At 41.1% G+C, this 19,079-nt stretch overlaps 1 protein-coding gene across 1 annotated transcript; it reads right to left on the bottom strand.

Moving 5' to 3' along the window:
• Positions 1-8,017: 8,017 nt before the first annotated feature.
• Positions 8,018-18,720, bottom strand: FGF3 (fibroblast growth factor 3). The gene is made up of 3 exons (XM_077462258.1): positions 18,105-18,720; positions 14,606-14,709; positions 8,018-9,099 (listed from the first exon to the last, which is right to left on the bottom strand). The coding sequence occupies exons 1-3, from the start codon at positions 18,376-18,378 to the stop codon at positions 8,767-8,769; spliced, it is 711 nt and encodes a 236-aa protein (XP_077318384.1). The 5' UTR covers positions 18,379-18,720; the 3' UTR covers positions 8,018-8,766.
• Positions 18,721-19,079: the final 359 nt, after the last annotated feature.

The following is a 19,079-nucleotide window of genomic DNA, read 5'->3' on the forward strand; positions in this document are numbered from 1 at the left end:
GGGGGGGGGGGAGTGGGTGAATACTTTTGCAAGGCACTGTAGGTAAAACCCCAAAAAAGAAAGAATAGCAACCCCGCATTACAGCAACAGCTGGTATGCACATCTGGGAATTCATACATCCAGCTGATGCCACTGATGTGTCCAAGAGATGTAAGAAATTGTCAGGAGGATTGGCTGCAATATATATATAAAACCCTGAAATATCTGTTTTGGGTGTTGTGGGCTTTTAACGGAAGCTCGTCGGGACGTAAGTACGAAGCTGCTGTTGGTAACTTGTTTAGAAATGTGCAAACTCAAGGGCTGTCATGCTTATGTTCGCCGCACTCCTTTGTGAGTCACATAAAGCTGGGATCATCCTGCTATTTCTGTCATGTTCCATTTACCGTGACTACAAATCAAAAGCTCAAAGACATAATCCATCTAATGTTTAGTATGTGTAATGTGGATATTGCATAAATGTTTTACCGAATATATTGCTCATTGGTGTTATCTACTGGAGTGCATGAAAAAGTCATCTTTATTTATGATATTGTGGGGTAAATCTTTTAGCCCCTCTAAACAAGCTAATTCACTTAAATGAATTCATATGTATTTTAAGTGAACTTAAAAATCTGCTTCACATTCAGTTAATATGTGTGCAGAACATACATATTACATCTTAAACATGTAACATTGCTAAAAAAAAATATATACCAAAAGCAATATCATTAGCCCTAACTGTCCAACAAATCCTATAAAAATAGGTTAATGGCATGCCCCACTTTCAGCAGTAAAGTTACCTTAATTTTATTCAGCAAGTTAAAAGTAACTGATCTTTGTAGTCTAAAGTCTCAGGGTCTGCTAATGATACTCTCTATCAGCTGTTCCATCTAACTGTATTCGAAAGTCCTTTCTGAATGGAAACAGCACTTGAACTTGTGCTATGTTGAATAGCTCAAAAACCCATAAAAAAGGATATACTATAATGAAATGTTGCACCAATGGAAATTTGGGAGACAGAAAGGAAGTCGTTACAGAGAATTAGAGGGCAAATTGCAGCTTTGCTGGAAGTATTTATTAACATTCCGTGTAACAGGAGGCAGTGACTTCACTATCGTTCCCATGCTCAAGTCCTTCTGTTTCTTTTAACTCTATAAAGACCACTGGACCATTGTGGTATCCAGTGGTCCAGGTTATATAGTAGGCCGTGCTCTCTCTCTCTTTCTCTCTCTCTCTCTCTCCATATATATATATATATATATATATATATTTATATATATTTGTTTGCCTGCATGTTTAAAATTGTAATGTAAAAATTCATGACATCCCTTACAAGAAGCTTGACTCACAGCATAATGGACGTCACAGGTCAGCTCTGCTGCTGAATGTTTTTCATGCATGTGATCATGGCTTTCATTCTCTTATTTGACTTTTGTTATTTAACTGTACAGTTGAACCTTGGATTACAAACATAATCTGTTCCAGGAGAATGCTTGTAATCCAAAGCACTTGGATATCAAAGCGAGTTTCCCCATAGAAGTCAATGGAAACAAAGATAATTTTTTTCCGCATTGACTTCTATTGCATGCAATATGGCATGTGGCCAGAGATTGGGGGGGAGGCGCCGGAAAGTCTCGGAAATACTCAGGGATAGCTCGGCTGAACTTCCTGAGAGTTTCCAAGCCTTTCCGAGGGTTTCCAAGTTCAGCCGAGCTGTCCCCAAGTATTTCCGAGACTCTCCGGCGCCTCCCCCCCAATCTCTGGCCACAAGCTGTGTTTTCGAGTATTTCCGAGTGATTCTGAGTATTTGCGAATGGCTCCGAACGGCTCTGAACCACTCCGAGTGTCACTGGCGCCCCCACACCTCTGGTCAAATGCGGTACTGCACACCACATTAGCTTGAATTCTGCTAGTTTTGCGAGACAACACTCGCAAACCGAATCAGAATTTAAAAAGGAAAGTTGCTCATCTTTCAAAATACTCGTTAACCGCGTTACTCATAAACCAAGGTTCCACTGTATAATGAGGATCTCACATTTTTTATAACGGTCATACCATTGATTTCATGTAGGCTACACTATCTATGTTGTTAGATTTGTAAAGGCCACAACCATGTATGTTTGGTATAATTTGTATCGTAAGTTTGTGTGTGCGTCTTTATTTAAGTTGAACATAATAAAGCATTTGAATTTTTAATGAATTTATTTATTATCGTGTAACCATACAGCACCAGCAATTTAACGCTAAAATTTTGACTGTGGTGATTTTGGTTTAAAGGAGAAGTACAGCCAAAACTTGTTTGGCTGTATTTCTCCTGTGGATCACAGGAGTTCAGTTCATTCTGCACTTCCATGACCCATTTTTAGCAGACAGCGGGCTGAAGCCTGCTTTTGGCTGACGTTGCAGAGCCAGTCCAGGCTGGGGCAAGATTGCAACAATATGGTCAGGATCCACCCACAACCCTGGACCGCCACCCGGCTCAGCCTCTCAGCAAGCCGCTGGGAAGCTGAGCCAGCCACTCCCCCCTCCACAGCACAGTGCTCCAGTGAGCGTGGGGGCAGAAAAGACAATGGGGACCGACAGGGAGCTTTGAAAACGGAGAAATCAGTGGTGTTTGATACAGATGCGAACCGATGCTGCATCCACCTAGGTAAGTATGATTCTTAAAGCATTTTTTCCCCATACTTCTCTTTTAAAGTGGTTGTAAACCCAATACAAAAAAAAATAAAAAAAGACCTGCAAGACAAAGGCATAATGACCTAGTATGCAGGGCATACTAGCTCATTATGTAATACTCACCTGAGATCGAAACCCCCCTGCGGTACCCGTACACAGCATCAGCCGGCGACATTTCTCCCCGTAGTTACTTCCGGGTATTGCGGCTCTGGCACTGTGATTGGCCGGAGCCGCGATGACGTCACTCACACACACGTACATGCCATTGCTTCAGTGCGCATGTGCCTATGACGTCGGCACATGCAGTTACAGGGGATATCTCCTAAACCGTGCAGGCTTAGGAGATATCCTGGGTAGCTACAGGTAAGCCTTAGCCCTTGTACACACGGTTCGTAGAATCTGTCGGAATGAGTCTTATCGGACCACGTCGTCAGATAATCCGACTGTGTGGGGTATGCATCGGACTGATTCCGTCCAAATCTCCGTCCGATCCAAATTTCCAACATGTTGGAAATATTTCCCGACCAACTGGGCCGGACGGACCTAATCCGATCATGTGTAGAGCATTTTGATCGGACCAAGTGCCACGCATGCTCAGATCAAATTCCTACATCAAAGCTATTGGCTACTAGCCTGAATGTAGTCCCATCGTAACGAAATTACGTCATCACGTTCTGAAAGATCGGATTTTTCGCCAACTTGGCCCGACCGTGTGTATGCAACAGTTTCGGACACAATCCGACGGAATAAATCCGACGGGCAAAATCCGACGGATTTGGTTGGCAAAATCTCCGACCGTGTGTAGGTGGGCTTAGAATAGGCTTACCTGTAGTCAAAAGTGGTCTGTAAGGGTTTACAACCACTTTAAGTCTTTAATTCACTATACAATTTTGGTTCAAAGTATAGGAGTGTAGTTTTGGTGGCCTCATCATTTAAAGCATAACTAAACGCTAAAACAAAAATGTATGGATTGTTTTTGCTGTCTTTTTTCAGCTCATATGAAGTGCTATAAGCAAGGAGTTTCTGGCTAGTCTAACAATTATTTTCTGTACATCCTAAAAACTGAAAACAAATGCTGCCACTATACGTGACAACGGGTAAGCTGCAAAGTAGTTTTTTTTGGGTGGGAGGGGGTTTAGATACGAGGGTAAGAATGATTTTGTTCTCTGGTTTGTGGTTCAACCAAGAAGCTCATATTTCAGGTCCTCTGTGCTTTAGGAGGGCAAGAGAACTTGTTATAAACCTTTCATTTTATTAAACCAACATCATCCTAAATGTTTAGGTCAAATGAAATATCAAGTGTAAACCTTATCCATTCAGTCTCACTCATGAACCAAAACAGAACTTGATTTCATTAAGATAAAATCTAAAATGTTCGAAAATCCAAAAGAGCACATTTCCTTAAATGTAGAAATGTAATCTTGCATTACAGTGTAGTCAGGGACTTACCTAAATTATTTCTGACCTGGGCATAACTATGTCTTAAGCCTGGTACACACTAGCGTTTTTTTTTTTTTGTTGAATCCAGGGGGCAGAACAAAAAAAACTGACGAGTTCGGGAGGAGCCTCTGTACTAACTATCCAATGTTAGAGCAGCAATCTCCCCTGCTGAGCTATTGTGTTCTGACATGGGGGCAGCCCCTTGCACGAACACAAGATGAATATCAGGCTGTATTGGCTGGTTCAATAGAAACCGACGAACATTCGGTCCGTGTGTACGGCAGCCGGTCCGACAGAAGCCAGCCGAACACCTGGCTTCTATCAAAGAGGTATGACCAATAAAGGTCTGCCAATCAGCATCTGATCAGCGCTCTCAGCCAATGGCTGGCTGCTGTACGCACGGGCCAAATGTTGGCTGGCTTCTGTTGAACCGGCTGCTACTGCCCGTTATTCGGCGCATGCATGCAGCTCTTTACAACGAACCTGTGCCCAAATCATGCATACCAAAGTATTCTAAACAAACGTTTAAAGCACTTCATTTATCTCTGTATCTATGAGCATTGTGGAACAGAGGCAGTGAAATATTTTTTATATACAGAATATTATTGGCAGGCCACCTGTCCTCCATTGTAAACAACCAGCAAGTGTTTTAAGCTGTTAGAAACCGACTGAAATTTTTTTTTTATTATGTTCTTTGAAGACATATGAGAATAACTTATTCCACATTTCAAGCTGCTCGAGAGTTGACTGAAGACTTGTTTTAAAATTAATTTACTTGTTGTTATAAATGTATTAAAAAATAATGACCGTAGTCTGGGAATAGGTGTATTTTAAAGAAGGACTAAAGACTGCATTGCGGTGGGTGGGCTTGCGCAATAGGGTGCAAGTATTCACAGCATATATGTTTAGCCCCTGAAACCAGCTGGCCTTTTTAATAACTTCCACCTACATTTTATTTTTTAATAGCATTTGTATTTGGATTATAACATTAAGCATGATACTTCAATTCCTCGTGCTTCTTCATAGGCTACATTCCAAAAGGCATTGGAAGCCTGTTGTTTTCTTTGTAGTATCTTCCAAGCTGGTGTCTATACACTGTACAAGAACATTACTCCAGTGGGTATAAATCTTTTGGTGTTCCAGTGACACACACTTGGATACCACAGTGGACCACATAGGTCAGAAGGGGCTTTAATGATTTGCTCTAAATGAAGGTTTTCCATTTTTATTGGAACTTGGTGCAAAGTTTATATATAAATAGTAATAACTGCAACTTAGAACATTGTATCCTGTAAAAAGAAGCCTGAAGTTTTCAATTGCAAAATTGTGTAAGGAAGTGCAAACTTTATCAACTGAAGAACAGCCAGACTGCAACGGAGTGAGAGATCATCAGTTTGACAGATCTGTTTTTTTAGTTTTGGATAGACTGAGGAATCATTAGAATACCCCTATGCAACTCAGAACAAAGCTTCACCCACACCAGATAGCAGACTAATGGTACATCCTTTAACTATCACAAGGCTTTCACATTGGACTTTTCAATAGTAGAGGCAGGGCTTAGTTTTGGGCTGGGCTGAGATTAGCTCCGAATTAGGCAGAAGCTAACCAAAATCTCCTTAGGCCCATATAAATCTCGCTGAAAATTATTGAGCACTATAAAGTGCAGACAACTAAAGGCACCTGCACATACCGGCAGCACAGTGGGTTGCTTGAAAAAAAAAGACTTTCGATGTGGATGGTGGAATCCTCTCCACCGAGCTATTGTATTCTGACAGTGAGGAGGCTTCCCTGCTATCAGAGTACACTAATTTGTGTTGCCGGCTATAGCCTGTGAGGCTGATCGAGCAAGGAAAACCCAAAATCTGACAGGGTGGTTGTACAGAAGTCAATCAGTAGATCGACTTCTGTACAACCTCCCTGTCCATACATGGATTGAAAATCATACTCTCCTAGGTCAATGCCGCATCAGACCCATGCTGCATCTGTCCCCTGTTGCCTCTAAGACCAAGACATGAGCGATAAAAGGCCACTGATTGGTCAGTTCTCAGTCTTCAGTAAGCAGAGAGCCGGTGACTGATGGGTGGTGACACTGCTCCTCCAACGCTTACTGGAGCACCGGACTGTGGAAGGGGTAAGAGCGGCTGACTCAGGCTCTAAGCAGCACACAGAAAAACTGAGCAAGTTGCATCTGGATGGATCCCAACATTAGGATCCATCCAGAGTCTAGACATCAGATGATAGCGGACTTTAGCTCATTGTCAACTGATTGCAGGTTACAGGAGTTCAAAACTAAGTGTACCCTCCTGTGACCCACAGGAGAAGTAGGGCCAAAAGTGCTTTGGCCCTACTTCTCCTTTAAGGTAGGCTGTAATATTTGTTAGTCCTCTGAATGACATACTCCTATTGGCTGTACCCACAACCTTCCCCCTTACTCATTTGTCTTATTATTTGTCTATTTCATCCCTTGACAGCCAAGCATTTCTTTTTGCTATCAAAGAGCATACCGGTAATCAAATCCATGAAAGAGCTTTGTTTTTTCATTATGTAATCAATACATCCTAAGGCTGAACTCCAAGTGGTTATTAAAAACACCAATCGATGCAGTTATGCATTTGTTCATGGAAATACCTGAATTTATCTTTATAATCGTCCTGAAATTTCCTGCACAGCAGAGTTTAGATTAAAAGAGGCATAGTGAGTAATAGAATTATACCAGGGCCCACTACACTGACTGATGGGAATATGTTGAATGCAGGAGAGAGTATGATGATATGTCCTCTGTTTGCTTCTGCTTCTTCAGCAACCCATCAGCCAGCTTTGAGAGTATTCCTAACTGCAGTTCAGGGTTAGGTTCTGGCTTTGCAGTGTTGTAGGTGGCATGTAAGTCATAAAACCGGATAAACATAGTTACAAATATTTTTGCGTGTAAAAGAGTTCAACTTTGTCACCTGTTTTCCTGGGTTCAGGATTAGAGTGTAACTAAACCCCAAAACAAAAATGTCTAATATTTTAGCTTGCCAGTTCTTAGATGTGGTGGCCGAATTTATTTTCTTTATTCAGACTTTTTTTTCTTTACTTTTGAAAGGGTAATCCTGCAAAGAACACACTGTCCATCCCTTGGTGGCTACATTACTCCTCCACTGCATCTATGGAGGGAGCCATCGTTGTCACCCAGGCTAAACTACAAATACGTCTACCTTTGTTCATCTCTATTACAGAGAGGATGGGGATATTAGTAGTTTACAGAAGGACGATAATATTGTTTGTGCTTTCAGTTCATCTCACAAGGACACTCAAGTTCCACCAAGACATTAGGTATTTTCTGTAATTGCAGAAAATGTTCTTAGCCTTAAAAATAAAATAAATATGCAGCCATCAACCACATCTAAGCCCTTGCACACACGGTCCGAGAATCCGGCAGAATGTGTCCTATCGGACCGTGTTATCGGATAATCCGACTGTGTGTGGTATGCATCAGTCTGATTCCGTCGGAATATCCGTCGGAACCAATTTTCCAACTTGTTGGAAATATTTCCCGACCAACTGGTTCGATCGGACATACTCCGATCATGTGTAGAGAATTTTGATCGGACCAAGTGCCATGCATGCTCAGATCAAATTCCTACATCAAAGCTATTGGCTACTAGCCTGAACGTAGTCCCATTGTAACGAAATTACGTCATCACGTTCTGAATGATTGGATTTTTCGACAACTTAGTCCGACCGTGTGTATGCAACAGTTTCGGACAAAATCCGACGGACAAAATCCGACAGATTTGGTTGTCGAAATCTACGACCGTGTGTACAGGGGCTGAGGCCTGGTAAGCTGCAAAATATGAAGGTTTTTTTTCCTGGGTTTAGACATCTTGTAATGATAATTTAATCTTTCTAGTCATTCAAAAAAGAATTAGCCACACTTGAGCAATATTAATAAATATATTTATATTAATTGCCTTCCTGTACAACCTTGACCTCCCCATTTCCCAGTACAGTCTAACATTAGGGAGCAGTTCCATAATTGTGCTTCTAGTGTAACAGCCGGGGAATGGTAAACAAAGGGACAGTGACCAAATGGAATCTGAGGTAGACCGAACAACAGGCCAGCATATGTTATAATGAATTAGTTATTAGGTAGGGACAGGGATATATAATGAATTCATACAGTACTTAGTACCATAGTGGAAGCTGCCATATTGTGTTGCTGAACAAACAGACAAAAACATTGAGTGTTGACTAGGGAATGGTTGAATGAGTTATTTTCATAGCTTCTTGGAAACTATTAAGTATACTGAATTATACCAAAGAAAATGTGTGCCTGGACTGTTTGCAGGCATCAGACATAATGCAAAACTTAAAGGGTGATGATTCATTTCATTGAACAAGGAGAACGGCCACATCCAGATGTTATTTGCTTTGTTAGGCACAAGGATAGTGTGGTCTGAAAACAATCAACAAAGTTCACTTTAGAATGATCATTATATCTGCAGTCTTGGCCAACACCAGAATAAATGATCAGGTAACCATGTATCTAGCAAAGTCCATTGGAACAAGTAGCCGCTTTTTTAGGAGAGTCATCAAATAATCTACGTTTTTGTTTCTTGCCCAAATTTGCAGGCACGGGATCCAAACAGGTTCTCAGATGATTAAATCTGGAAAACATCCCTTCCCACATCAGTGTCCTCTTCTCTGTCTGCCGTTGTTTTTTTGCTGTTTTCGAATACTTTCTCTGTATTTAGTGTTTGTGTGAAATAGCCGCACTACATCATGGTCTTTGTTGTCCAGTACTCTTGGTAAGAAGAGAGAGGACTTCTGCGTCCTTCGAGTCTTGAAGCCCCTCCTAGGTCGTCCTTTTCCATTGATGGATAAATACCAGAGTCTTTCTGCACTGGCTTTCCGTTTTGTTCCAGCTCCATTTGGAACTGTCCTATGTAAACGGGAAGCGTAGGTATTATAACCAAGTTCATGAATCCTCTCCACAAACTCACATTCGGCATTGTAGGTTTCCTGGAGGAGAAAAAGAAAGCATTTCAGTTATTTATTTTAGAACAAAACTGAAAAAAAAAAAAAAGCCACGATCAGTGAAAAACTGGCTGACCGTCTGCTGCTCTGTTATTTCATACAAGTAAGACGGATGAACTTGCCTTTTCATTAATAGGAGAAACTTCATTTTCTGCAAGTGCATCATGTGTATGTTTAGCAAAGCAGCCATGTGAACCCACTCCAATACAAAAAACTGGGGTGGCTTTTGGAGGAGGGGGTGGTCTTTTTTGCACCAATCTTTTGCAAATTCATGAATTTTGTTTAAGATGGCAGAAGGACTAACATGAATGAAATAACATGCACCACTTTGTCCATTCTGCGTGTTGTACTGATCCTTTGTGCATAGAACATTTTAGGCTGGACCTATGGCTCCTGTGAAAATTCTGTTCTTCAAATCAGTGTTACAAAATGCCATATAACATCCCTCTAATACACCTGTTGTATGTCCTTTCATACTCTTCAAAAGTAGTAAAGCCACAGAGCAGGTTCAAAACCTGCTCATCATATTTAGTTATGTTTACATCACCTTTCCTTGTATTGTTCGAACAATTGTATTGTAAAATTGAATTGATGTAAAGGGGCATCAGTACACAGACAGAGCTAGGATATTATATCTGGAGGTCTTGAATGCCACATTCCAGTAAGAGGTGGATCAAACTGAGGCATTTTGTGGTGAAAATAAGGCGTTCTATCTACTGAGAGCAAATGCAAGTGAGATACTTATATATGTATTTCTCATTTGGTGAATGATGACATCGTAGTCTTTTAAAGTGTTTTTTACTACAAGACTACTACAAGAGAAACTACAAGAGTACTACAAGAGAAAGGCATAATGAGCTAGTATGCATATCATACTAGCTCATTATGAATTACTTACATGAGATCGAAGCCCCTGCAGTCTTAGCCCTTGCACACATGGTCGGAGATTCTGTCGGAATGTGTCCGATCGGAGCGTTTTGTCGAATATTCCGACTGTGTGTGGTCTGCATCAGACTGTTTCCGTCGGAATATCCGTCGGACCAACTTTTCCAACTTGCCGGAAATATTTTCCGACAAAATGCTCCGATCGGACATACTCCGATCATGTGTAGCCTACTCCGACGGACAAAGTGCCACGCATGCTCAGATCAAATTCCTAGACCAAAGCTATTGGCTACTAGCCTGAACGTAGTCCCGTCGTAACGAAATAACGTCATCACGTTATGTACAATCGGATTTTCCGACAACTTAGTCCGACCGTGTGTATGCAACATCACTTCCGGACCTCGTCCGGAATTAATCTGTTGGGATAACTCCGACGGATTTGTGCCCATGTGTACAAGGGCTTACTCGTACACTGCTCTGGTAGCCGACATCGATCTTGGAGTTACTTCCGGGTATCGCGGGCTCCGGCGCTGTGATTGGCCGGAGCTGCGATAACGTCACTAGAGACTCGATGACGTGTTTGCATGCATGCAAGAGCCACCGGTAATGGCACACTCACTGAAAGAAAGGCACGTACATGCCATTGCTTCAGTTTGCTTCAGTGCCCATGTGCTGATGACGTTGACACATGCAAATACAGGGGATATCTCCTAAGCCGTCTAGTTTCACCCCCCGCCAGAACACTCCAGTTAGCGTTCTCAGCCATTGGCCTGAGATCGCTGCTTGGGAGCCAATCGGCAGACCTTTTTCAGTCATGCCTAATGGCTGGCTTCTGTCCGACCGGCTGCAATACACATGTAATGGCATTCAGCCCCTGTGTACTAGGCTTTAAAGCCATCGTCTGAGGACATAAAGGATTTAGGAATCTAATGTACATCCTAAAGGCATTAGAACAGAGATAAGATACACAAGGTTTCTTTTATCAGCTGCTCCTCTTCCCTAATTGAATTAAACAGATAGGGAAGCTAAACAGCCTTGACTGCCAGAGTGTGATTAGTCATTGAATTTCCATTCATTTCAGGATTCCTAGTGTGTGTATGTGTTGTGGTTCACCATTTGCTTCCTTATTTAGAAAAGGTGCAAAACATTGACTACTTTTTGTGGCTTAACCAACATAGAATGAAAAAAGATTCTTGTTGCTATTTTCCTTGAGCAACAGCCTAAAGCCCCATACACACTATCAGCATTTCTGCTGACTTTTTCATTCAGATTCACCAAAACCATATAATATGAGGTCAAACCTTAGGAGTTTCAATGTGTATGCAATCAGGCAGGCCCTTGCACTACATGGTTTTGGTAAATCTGAAGGAAAAACTCAGTAGAAAATCTGATAGTGTGTATGGGGCTTTATTCTACACTACCTATGTTTTATCAGTTTAAGCTTTAAAACTGGACATACCCATGAGCCATGGAATCCTCCTAAATTGAATGTTATCACGAGTGTCTGACTTTTCTTTTGCTGCTAGCGAGCCAAAAATCGACTGAACAGTTCTATCCTTATTATGGCAATGAGAGTTATACAGTATTATGAGCCTTCATTTTATAGCAAAGGAAAAAAAAGATTGCAGGTGTTGCTGTATAGCTACCAGTCAGATTTCTATTTTTATAATCAACCAATTCACTAGAAAAACTGAAAGTTGGAACCTGATTGCTTTCAGCAATGCCTTCAGTTTACCTTTCTTCCTTCATTATAGAAATACTTCAGTGAAGGTGATTTCTGTATTGCATCTTAGGCTGGGTTCACACTGCGGCGACCGGAAAGTGGCACGGCTTGAGGCACTACTTTGCCACGTGACTTCATTGCGGCTTGCTTGCGACTTCATTAACAGAAGTCAATGCAAGTAAAGCAGTGCAGGAGCCTTTTTCTAAGTTTGTGCGACTTGATTCGCACAGATTCGAACAGTTCCATTGCAGTTAATGGGGTGCGACTTGTCAAGCGACTTCGAACTCTCAAGTCACATGACAAGTCGCAGCAGTGTGAACCGAGCCTAAAAGGGATTGTTTTTTTTTTAAATAACAAGCACATTACCTTACCATACTACCTGCCTGTAATGGTTTTACACAGAGCACCCCTGATCCTCCTCTTCATGGCCCCCGTGCTCCTAGCCCCTCCTTTTTCACAAAGTGCCACGTGCCCCCATAACAAGCCATTTGCTATTGGAGCACTCGTGCGTGTGTGCTTGCTTCTGAGCCAACTCTGTGTTTCCATAAGACACACAGAGGGCGGCTCAGCCCTGCCCCTCCTCACTGGTTGTGATTGACAGTAGCCAGAGCCAATGACTGCTCCTGCTGTGTTTGAGCTAATAAAGAGAGAGAGAGCCGAGGGAGCCTCTTGCTAGGTCGAGCTTAAGCTCAGGTAAGTATTTAGGGGGGCTGGGGGGAGCTGCATGCAGAGGGGTTTTTTAACTTAAAGAGGGAGTCCACCTAAAAAAAGTATTAAAAGCCAGCAGCTACAAATACTGCAGCTGCTGACTTTTAATAAATGGACACTCACCTTTCCTGTAGTCCAGCGATGTTGGCAGCCGAAGCCGAGCAATTAATCGGCTCTCGGCTGCTGCCGGTGTCCTATCATATAAAGTCCCCCATCAGAAAGTGTCCGCTGTGTACTGCGTATGCGCACACAGATTCCGAAAATACCCGAAGATGAACGGCGCCTGCGCCGTGAGCCGGGGTTCTAGCCCCACCATCCAAGTGGACATAGAGTCGGAATATAAAAGAGCCGAGCGCAGCGAGGCCGAGCCCGAAGCGTGGCGAGCGAAGCGTGGCGAGCGAAGCGAGCCCGCGAGGGGCCCTCTAATTTTCCCAGCCCTATGTCCGCTTGGATGGTGGGGCTACCACTTCCACTCACGGCGCAGGCGCCGTTCATCTTCGGAGTTTTTCCGAAGCTTCTTCTGCTCCGTATGTACGGGGTGGACACTATATGATGGCAGGACACTATCTGCCAGAACACCGGCACCATTCTCGGTGAGGGAATCAGGAAGTAAAGCGTTGCGGCTTCACTTTCCGATTCCCTACTGTGCATGCTCGAGTTGCGCAGCGCGTCCCAGCAGACAGCGTGGCGGGACAGGAAGAGGCATAGACTCCCGTGGGAATCTATGCCTGGAAGTAGGTGCAAATGCCTGTCTTGCACATGATTGGATAATAAAATCAGCAGAGCTTCCCCTCGTTTCAGATCTACCCCTCAGATTTACAGCGATTGCACTTCCAAGTGCACTTTCAGTGCAATTCCAAGTGCACGTAGCACTTGTAGCAAGTGCATTTGCCTTTCGTAAATAACCCCCTTAGCTGTTAATAATCCTAGTTTATTAGTATTGAATGTGTCACATGTGAAGCTAGTCCACAGGGGTTGATTTACTAAAACTGAAGAGTGCAAAATCTGGTTCATCTCTGCATAGAAACCAATCAGCTTCTAGGTTTTATTGTCACAGCCTAATGGAACAAGCTGCATTTAGAAGCTGATTGGCTCCCATGCACAGCTGCACTAGATTTTGCAGTCTCCAGTTTTAGTAAACCAACCCCACAGTGCTGTAGTGCTGGTTGAAAGAAAATGTAGAAACCCTTTTTTTCATTTTAGAATTCTGTTGCCATTGCTGAGTAACCAACAGTGGAAAACCAACCAGTTGGCCAACTTTATTGAAAAAACAATCTGCATAGAAATGGCAGCTCTGGATGTTTCATATTCAAAAAGGGTGCTCCCATAATGAAGCCAGTGGAGATTATTTACGAAAGGTAAATCCACTTTGCACTACAAGTGCAAACTACAAGTGCAAAGTGTACTTGAGATTGCACTGAAAGTGCACTTGGAAGTGCAGTCGCTGTAGATCTGAGGGGAAGATCTTAAATGAGGGGAAGCTCTGCTGATTTTATCATCCAATTATATGCAAGCTAAAATGCTGTTTTTTATTTTCCTTGCATGTCCCCCTCAGATCTACAGCGACTGCACTTTCAGTGCAATTTTAAGTACACTTTGCACTTGTAGTTTGCACTTGCAGTGCAAAGTTAATTTGCCTTTAGTAAATCAACCCCAGTGTTTGTTACACAAATTCAGCAATCCCCCATGCTCAATGGGAATTTGTAACTGTGTTTTGCTGCATGTTCCAGCACTCTTTTCCTAACGACTGATTTCAGCTGAATTGTTATGAAACAATTGCACTACCTTCATAGACCTCTAAGGTCACCATGCTCATATAATATGGTATTATGGCCCAGTCTGAAGTCTTTGTTTGGTTGTTGAAAGGGATGCGCAAATATAACAAAATGTTAAAAGTTCTTATGCTTCATGTGGGTATTTTACAGATTGCTGCAAAATAAACTGCAAACAAAACTGCCAAAGGAAGTTCTGTCATGTGTAATGTATCCATGTGTTTGTGGATTTCCATGGATTACTGTGAGAATTTAGAGCCAAAACGAACCCCGTCTTGTACGAGTGCAAAGTAAAACAAATGCGTGCTGATGCAGGCAAAGCTACTGTTGCAAAAGTAAAGATTTGGTTCCCGGGATTTAACTTCTAGGAGTAAAAGGTGTTTGTGCATTTCAGAGTACTCACTGAGGCATAAAGTCTCCCTCTTTTGTTCATAGCCAGGTATCTCCCAGAGAACAGTCCTTTGATGGCGACAATTCCCACATCCACCGCAGTTATTTCTAAAATACCTTGAAATAAGCAAAAATATATGATTTAATCCTTTTTTTGCCCAAGCATGACCTCCTGCCAGTTCCCATGCATGCTATTGTTTTCATTCGTCTCTATTGGCTTGAAACATGTTGCACTATCTGTCTATACACACACACAAAAAAAAATATTCGTCACACGCCTAGATTTTCTTAGGACATAGCCCCATGTTTCGAAATCAGACATTTCAATTTATTCAAAGCTTTCACATATGTGCGAACGTTCCTTTCACATCTGTTCTGGAGGGACTCTTATTCCGTGTAACCATCAGAGATATATTTAAAATCTTTTCTTAAGATGAGCTTCCCTTTAGGAAATAGTGGTTTTCCTTACTCCTCCCTGAGCGTTTGAGGTTCTCCTAATCTCTGTTTGCCATCAAAAGCAAGGGTATAGACATTTTAAAAAGTATTTGGGGGATTAGAAAAGACAAATGCAATATTTTGCAGGGTATTAGTGGCACGCTTAGACCGACCGGTGAATCGGTTTTAATCTCAAAGATCCCAAATGTTAGGATAATGCATTACAACAAATAGGTGGTACAGTTCATTTGTTTTATTGAGTATAAGAAGCTTTAGCCAATTTTGAACTTATTCAGTGCCAGAGGGTTTTGTACATTGTTGTAGGACCTCCTAGTGGGGGGGTCACCTTGTTATTTGTTACAGGGACCATCATGTTGATACAGCTATTTAAAAAGCATGTCCAAATGTGGAGAATCGATTGGTGTGGGCTATCAAGCCTGCCTGTGCTGAGCTTGATCTAGTTTCAAGTAGCATCTAGATATTTCCTTACATCCCTTTTATTGGCTCAGCTGCACAGCATTTTGTAATATTATGAGAACAGCAATAACAAGATATTTTACGCTGTCTTTCAAGTTATTGATTTCTTTTTGATATGCTGAAAATAAACTAAAAAAAAAAAAAAATGTGGACATATTTTGTAAAGCGCTGCACAAACTATATAAATCCTGTAAAATTATTATACATTTTTTATTTTTATTAATTACAATTATTATTATTATTATACAGGATTTATATAGCACCAACAGTTCATGCAGCACTTTAAAATATAAAAAGTAGACGACACAGTTATAATACATTAAAATACAAGGGGGTTAAGAGGGCCCTGCTCAGAAGAGCTTACAATCTAATAGGGTGGGGCAGGTGGTACAAAAGTTAAAATAATAATAAAGTGGGACAAAATAGATTACACAATCCCTTGGAATGTAAAGCATGTTAATGTTATGACTTTAATACATTTCATATCGGTAGCAGCACTTAAAATGATTTTAAATGCATATGTCTATAATTAGAATATTGCAAATTTTGACAGCTGGGGTGACTGAGAATAGATGAGATCGGAGCATTCAAAGACAAAAATTAACAACGTGTTTCACATGTTCATGAAGCAGTAGAATATCTAAGGCTGGCCATTCATTATACAATTTTCTTGTACAATTTTCCTTTATATATGCAAAAAAAATGCATATAAGTTTAAACCTAAACATTTTAACATTTGTATGCAATTAGGCAGGCCCTTGCACTACATAGTTGAAGGTAAATAGAAATAAAATTGAATAAAAAAAGTGTATAATATATGGCCAGCCTTAATTAATGGGTGCACCTTTGATAAGCTTTTGAAGGGACTGATTCATTACAGGCATACCCCACTTTTTTAGTACACAATTGCCTTTATTTACTAAAGCTATAAAGTGCAAAATCAAGCTCACATCTGCATAGAAACCAATGAGCTTCTAACCCCAGCTTGTTCAATTAAGCTTTGGTAATAAAACCTGGAAGCTCATTGGTTTGTATGCAGAAGTGAGCCTGATTTTGCACTTTCCAGTTTTAGTAAATAAAGCCCATTGTGTACTTAAAAGTGGGGTATGCCTGTATTAGGAATCACAATTAAGCTGGCATTACATTATACACATTTCTTGTTCAATTTCCTTTTAGATTTACCTTCAGCTATGCAGTGCAAGGGCCTACCTGATTGCAAACACATTGGGGGTTATTTACTAAAGGCAAATCCACTTTGCACTACAAGTGCAAAGTGCAGTTGAAATTGCACTGAAAGTGCCCTTGGAAGTAAAGTCGCTGTAGATCCGAGGGGGGCATGCAAAGAAAAAAAAAAAAAAACAGCATTTTATCTTGCATACGATTGGATAATAAAATCTGCAGAGCTTCCCCTCATTTCAGATCTTCCCCTCAGATTTACAGCGACTGCCCTTCCAAGTGCACTTTCAGTGCAATTTCAAGTACACTTTGCACTTGTAGTTTGCACTTGTAGTGCAAAGTGGATTTGACTTTCCTAAATAACCCCCATTGAAAGTGTTTAAGTTTGACCTCATATTATATGGTTTTGGTAAAATTAAAAACAAATTGTTGAAGAAGATTGTATAATGTATGGCCAGCCTTGCATTAACTGACTCCTAGAGAGCAATTTCGCACACTACACTTATTATCAGTTGCCTGTGAATGTAAGGGGGTCATCAAACAAGCAAACCTGAAAAAAAAATCCCTTAACCAGGTTTGTAGGCTGTATGCCCACCATGTGTTAAGTGGGTCACACCTGAAAATGCTCCTTTACCTTTATAGAGCTACAGGAATAAAGCGATAGGAACATCGCTAAAATTGCTGAACATTTTGGCAAGAAACGAATGAAAAAAGCGAGGCAAAAGCACATAATCCAACAAAAGTATAGCACATTGGACTAAGCTATTGTTCGTGTTGACTGGCTTAAAAAAAATTAAATAAAAGCCGCTTGAATAAATGACATGTTCGGAGAACCAGCTGAGGGTTGAAGGTAAATTCTTACCCTCCAGGTTAATTCATAGAAAGGCAAAGCGAAAGGGAGATAATGCTTTACCACCTCAAAGTCTCATCCTATTCACTCCAACATCTTAAAGAAGAAATGAGAGACAACATGAAAAGAAGATGCTAAATATCCTTTTATTAATAAAGGAAAGAAAAAAAAAATGTTTTCTTTCTTTGAAAGGGCTGTCTATGACCATCTGTAAAAGTCTGTTCAGATAAAAATAAGTAAAAAGTACAAAAAAATAAAACATGCAACCACAACTAAAGTGTAGCGCATAAAAAATAAATAAAATTCAGATTCTAAAGATACAAAGTGATAGAAAAGTAAATACACAATAAAATGACAACATCTCGACTTGTTATGGGCTGCAAAACACTGCTTACCTAACCTATTTCTGCTAATTCATCAGTGAATTAATATAAAACCAACACTAGAAATGCATTAAAACACAATCAATACAATATAAAAATCTTTAGAGAAGTGTGGATACTATTATTATAAACACTCTTGCATATGAAAAATATGAAAAACATTAATACCACAAACGTAAAATTTCACTTACTAAAGATGTTGTTTTTCTCCAATGTTCCATTTATTTTCCCATTTGGATGGATCTGAAGGTGATACTTAGTAGCACAATAAAGTTTTCGGTGTCGAGGTGCACCGCCGAGATGTTCGTAGACCCCGCCGCGGCCCCCGGCATCTCTTCTTAGCCTGGGATCACACAGTTTTCCTCTGGCACAAGGCACTCCGGCAGTGCTAGACAAAGCCTTCGCCCAGGATACCTGTCGACCAAGATCACAAATACTGAGCAGCAAAATCCAAATTATAACCATTGTGGCATGGCCGAAATACTGTTGGCTGGAAGGCTGGAAGCAAATGTCACAAGGGGTCCCATTAAAGAAGTCTTGTTAGCAGCTCTCTTAAGTGGCAAGTCACACCGTTCTGATGCATGGACGCTCGTAGCGTTATCTGACCTTCTATCTGTCTTGTCTTGATCCTCTAAATAAATAGGTGTCAACGGTGGTCACAGGTTCATGGATTATTAGCAGCACTCAGAGTGTAAGCATCTCCCAATGTGCAAGAATGAGATCCCTTCTGAATTTTATGAGTTTTCGAGAAATAGTGGTGCTCAACAGCACTGAAATAAAAAGCCCCCCCCTCCCCTTGCAACAATAGACAGATCCCCGACCAATTGATACAAAGGAGGCAGGCAAGGTATCATTCTTGTGTGAACTAAGTGCAGGCTGGATAAAATTACACAGCACTGCTTACAGTGGCTCAGTGCAAAGAAAAAAAAAAAAGAAAAAGAAAGAAAAGCCACATCACAAAGAATCAGCAGCCCATCAGAGGATAGGGTCTGTGCCCAGCTCTGCCTTTTCAAAGATCCAAAAAGAACAATTATGCGTATGAAAATTATACATTAGGGATTTTTAAGAGAATGGTCCCTGGGGTCTGTTCCTTCTCCTATCAATCCCCAGATCACAATATGTGACAGCTAAGGATGACTGATGCTGGAAAGAAACAAACTTGGGGA

Source organism: Lithobates pipiens, unplaced genomic scaffold (genome assembly GCF_037356315.1).
Source record: "Lithobates pipiens isolate NorthernLeopardFrog02 unplaced genomic scaffold, aLitPip1_a1.2 Scaffold_10, whole genome shotgun sequence".
Classification (NCBI taxonomy): domain Eukaryota; kingdom Metazoa; phylum Chordata; class Amphibia; order Anura; family Ranidae; genus Lithobates; species Lithobates pipiens.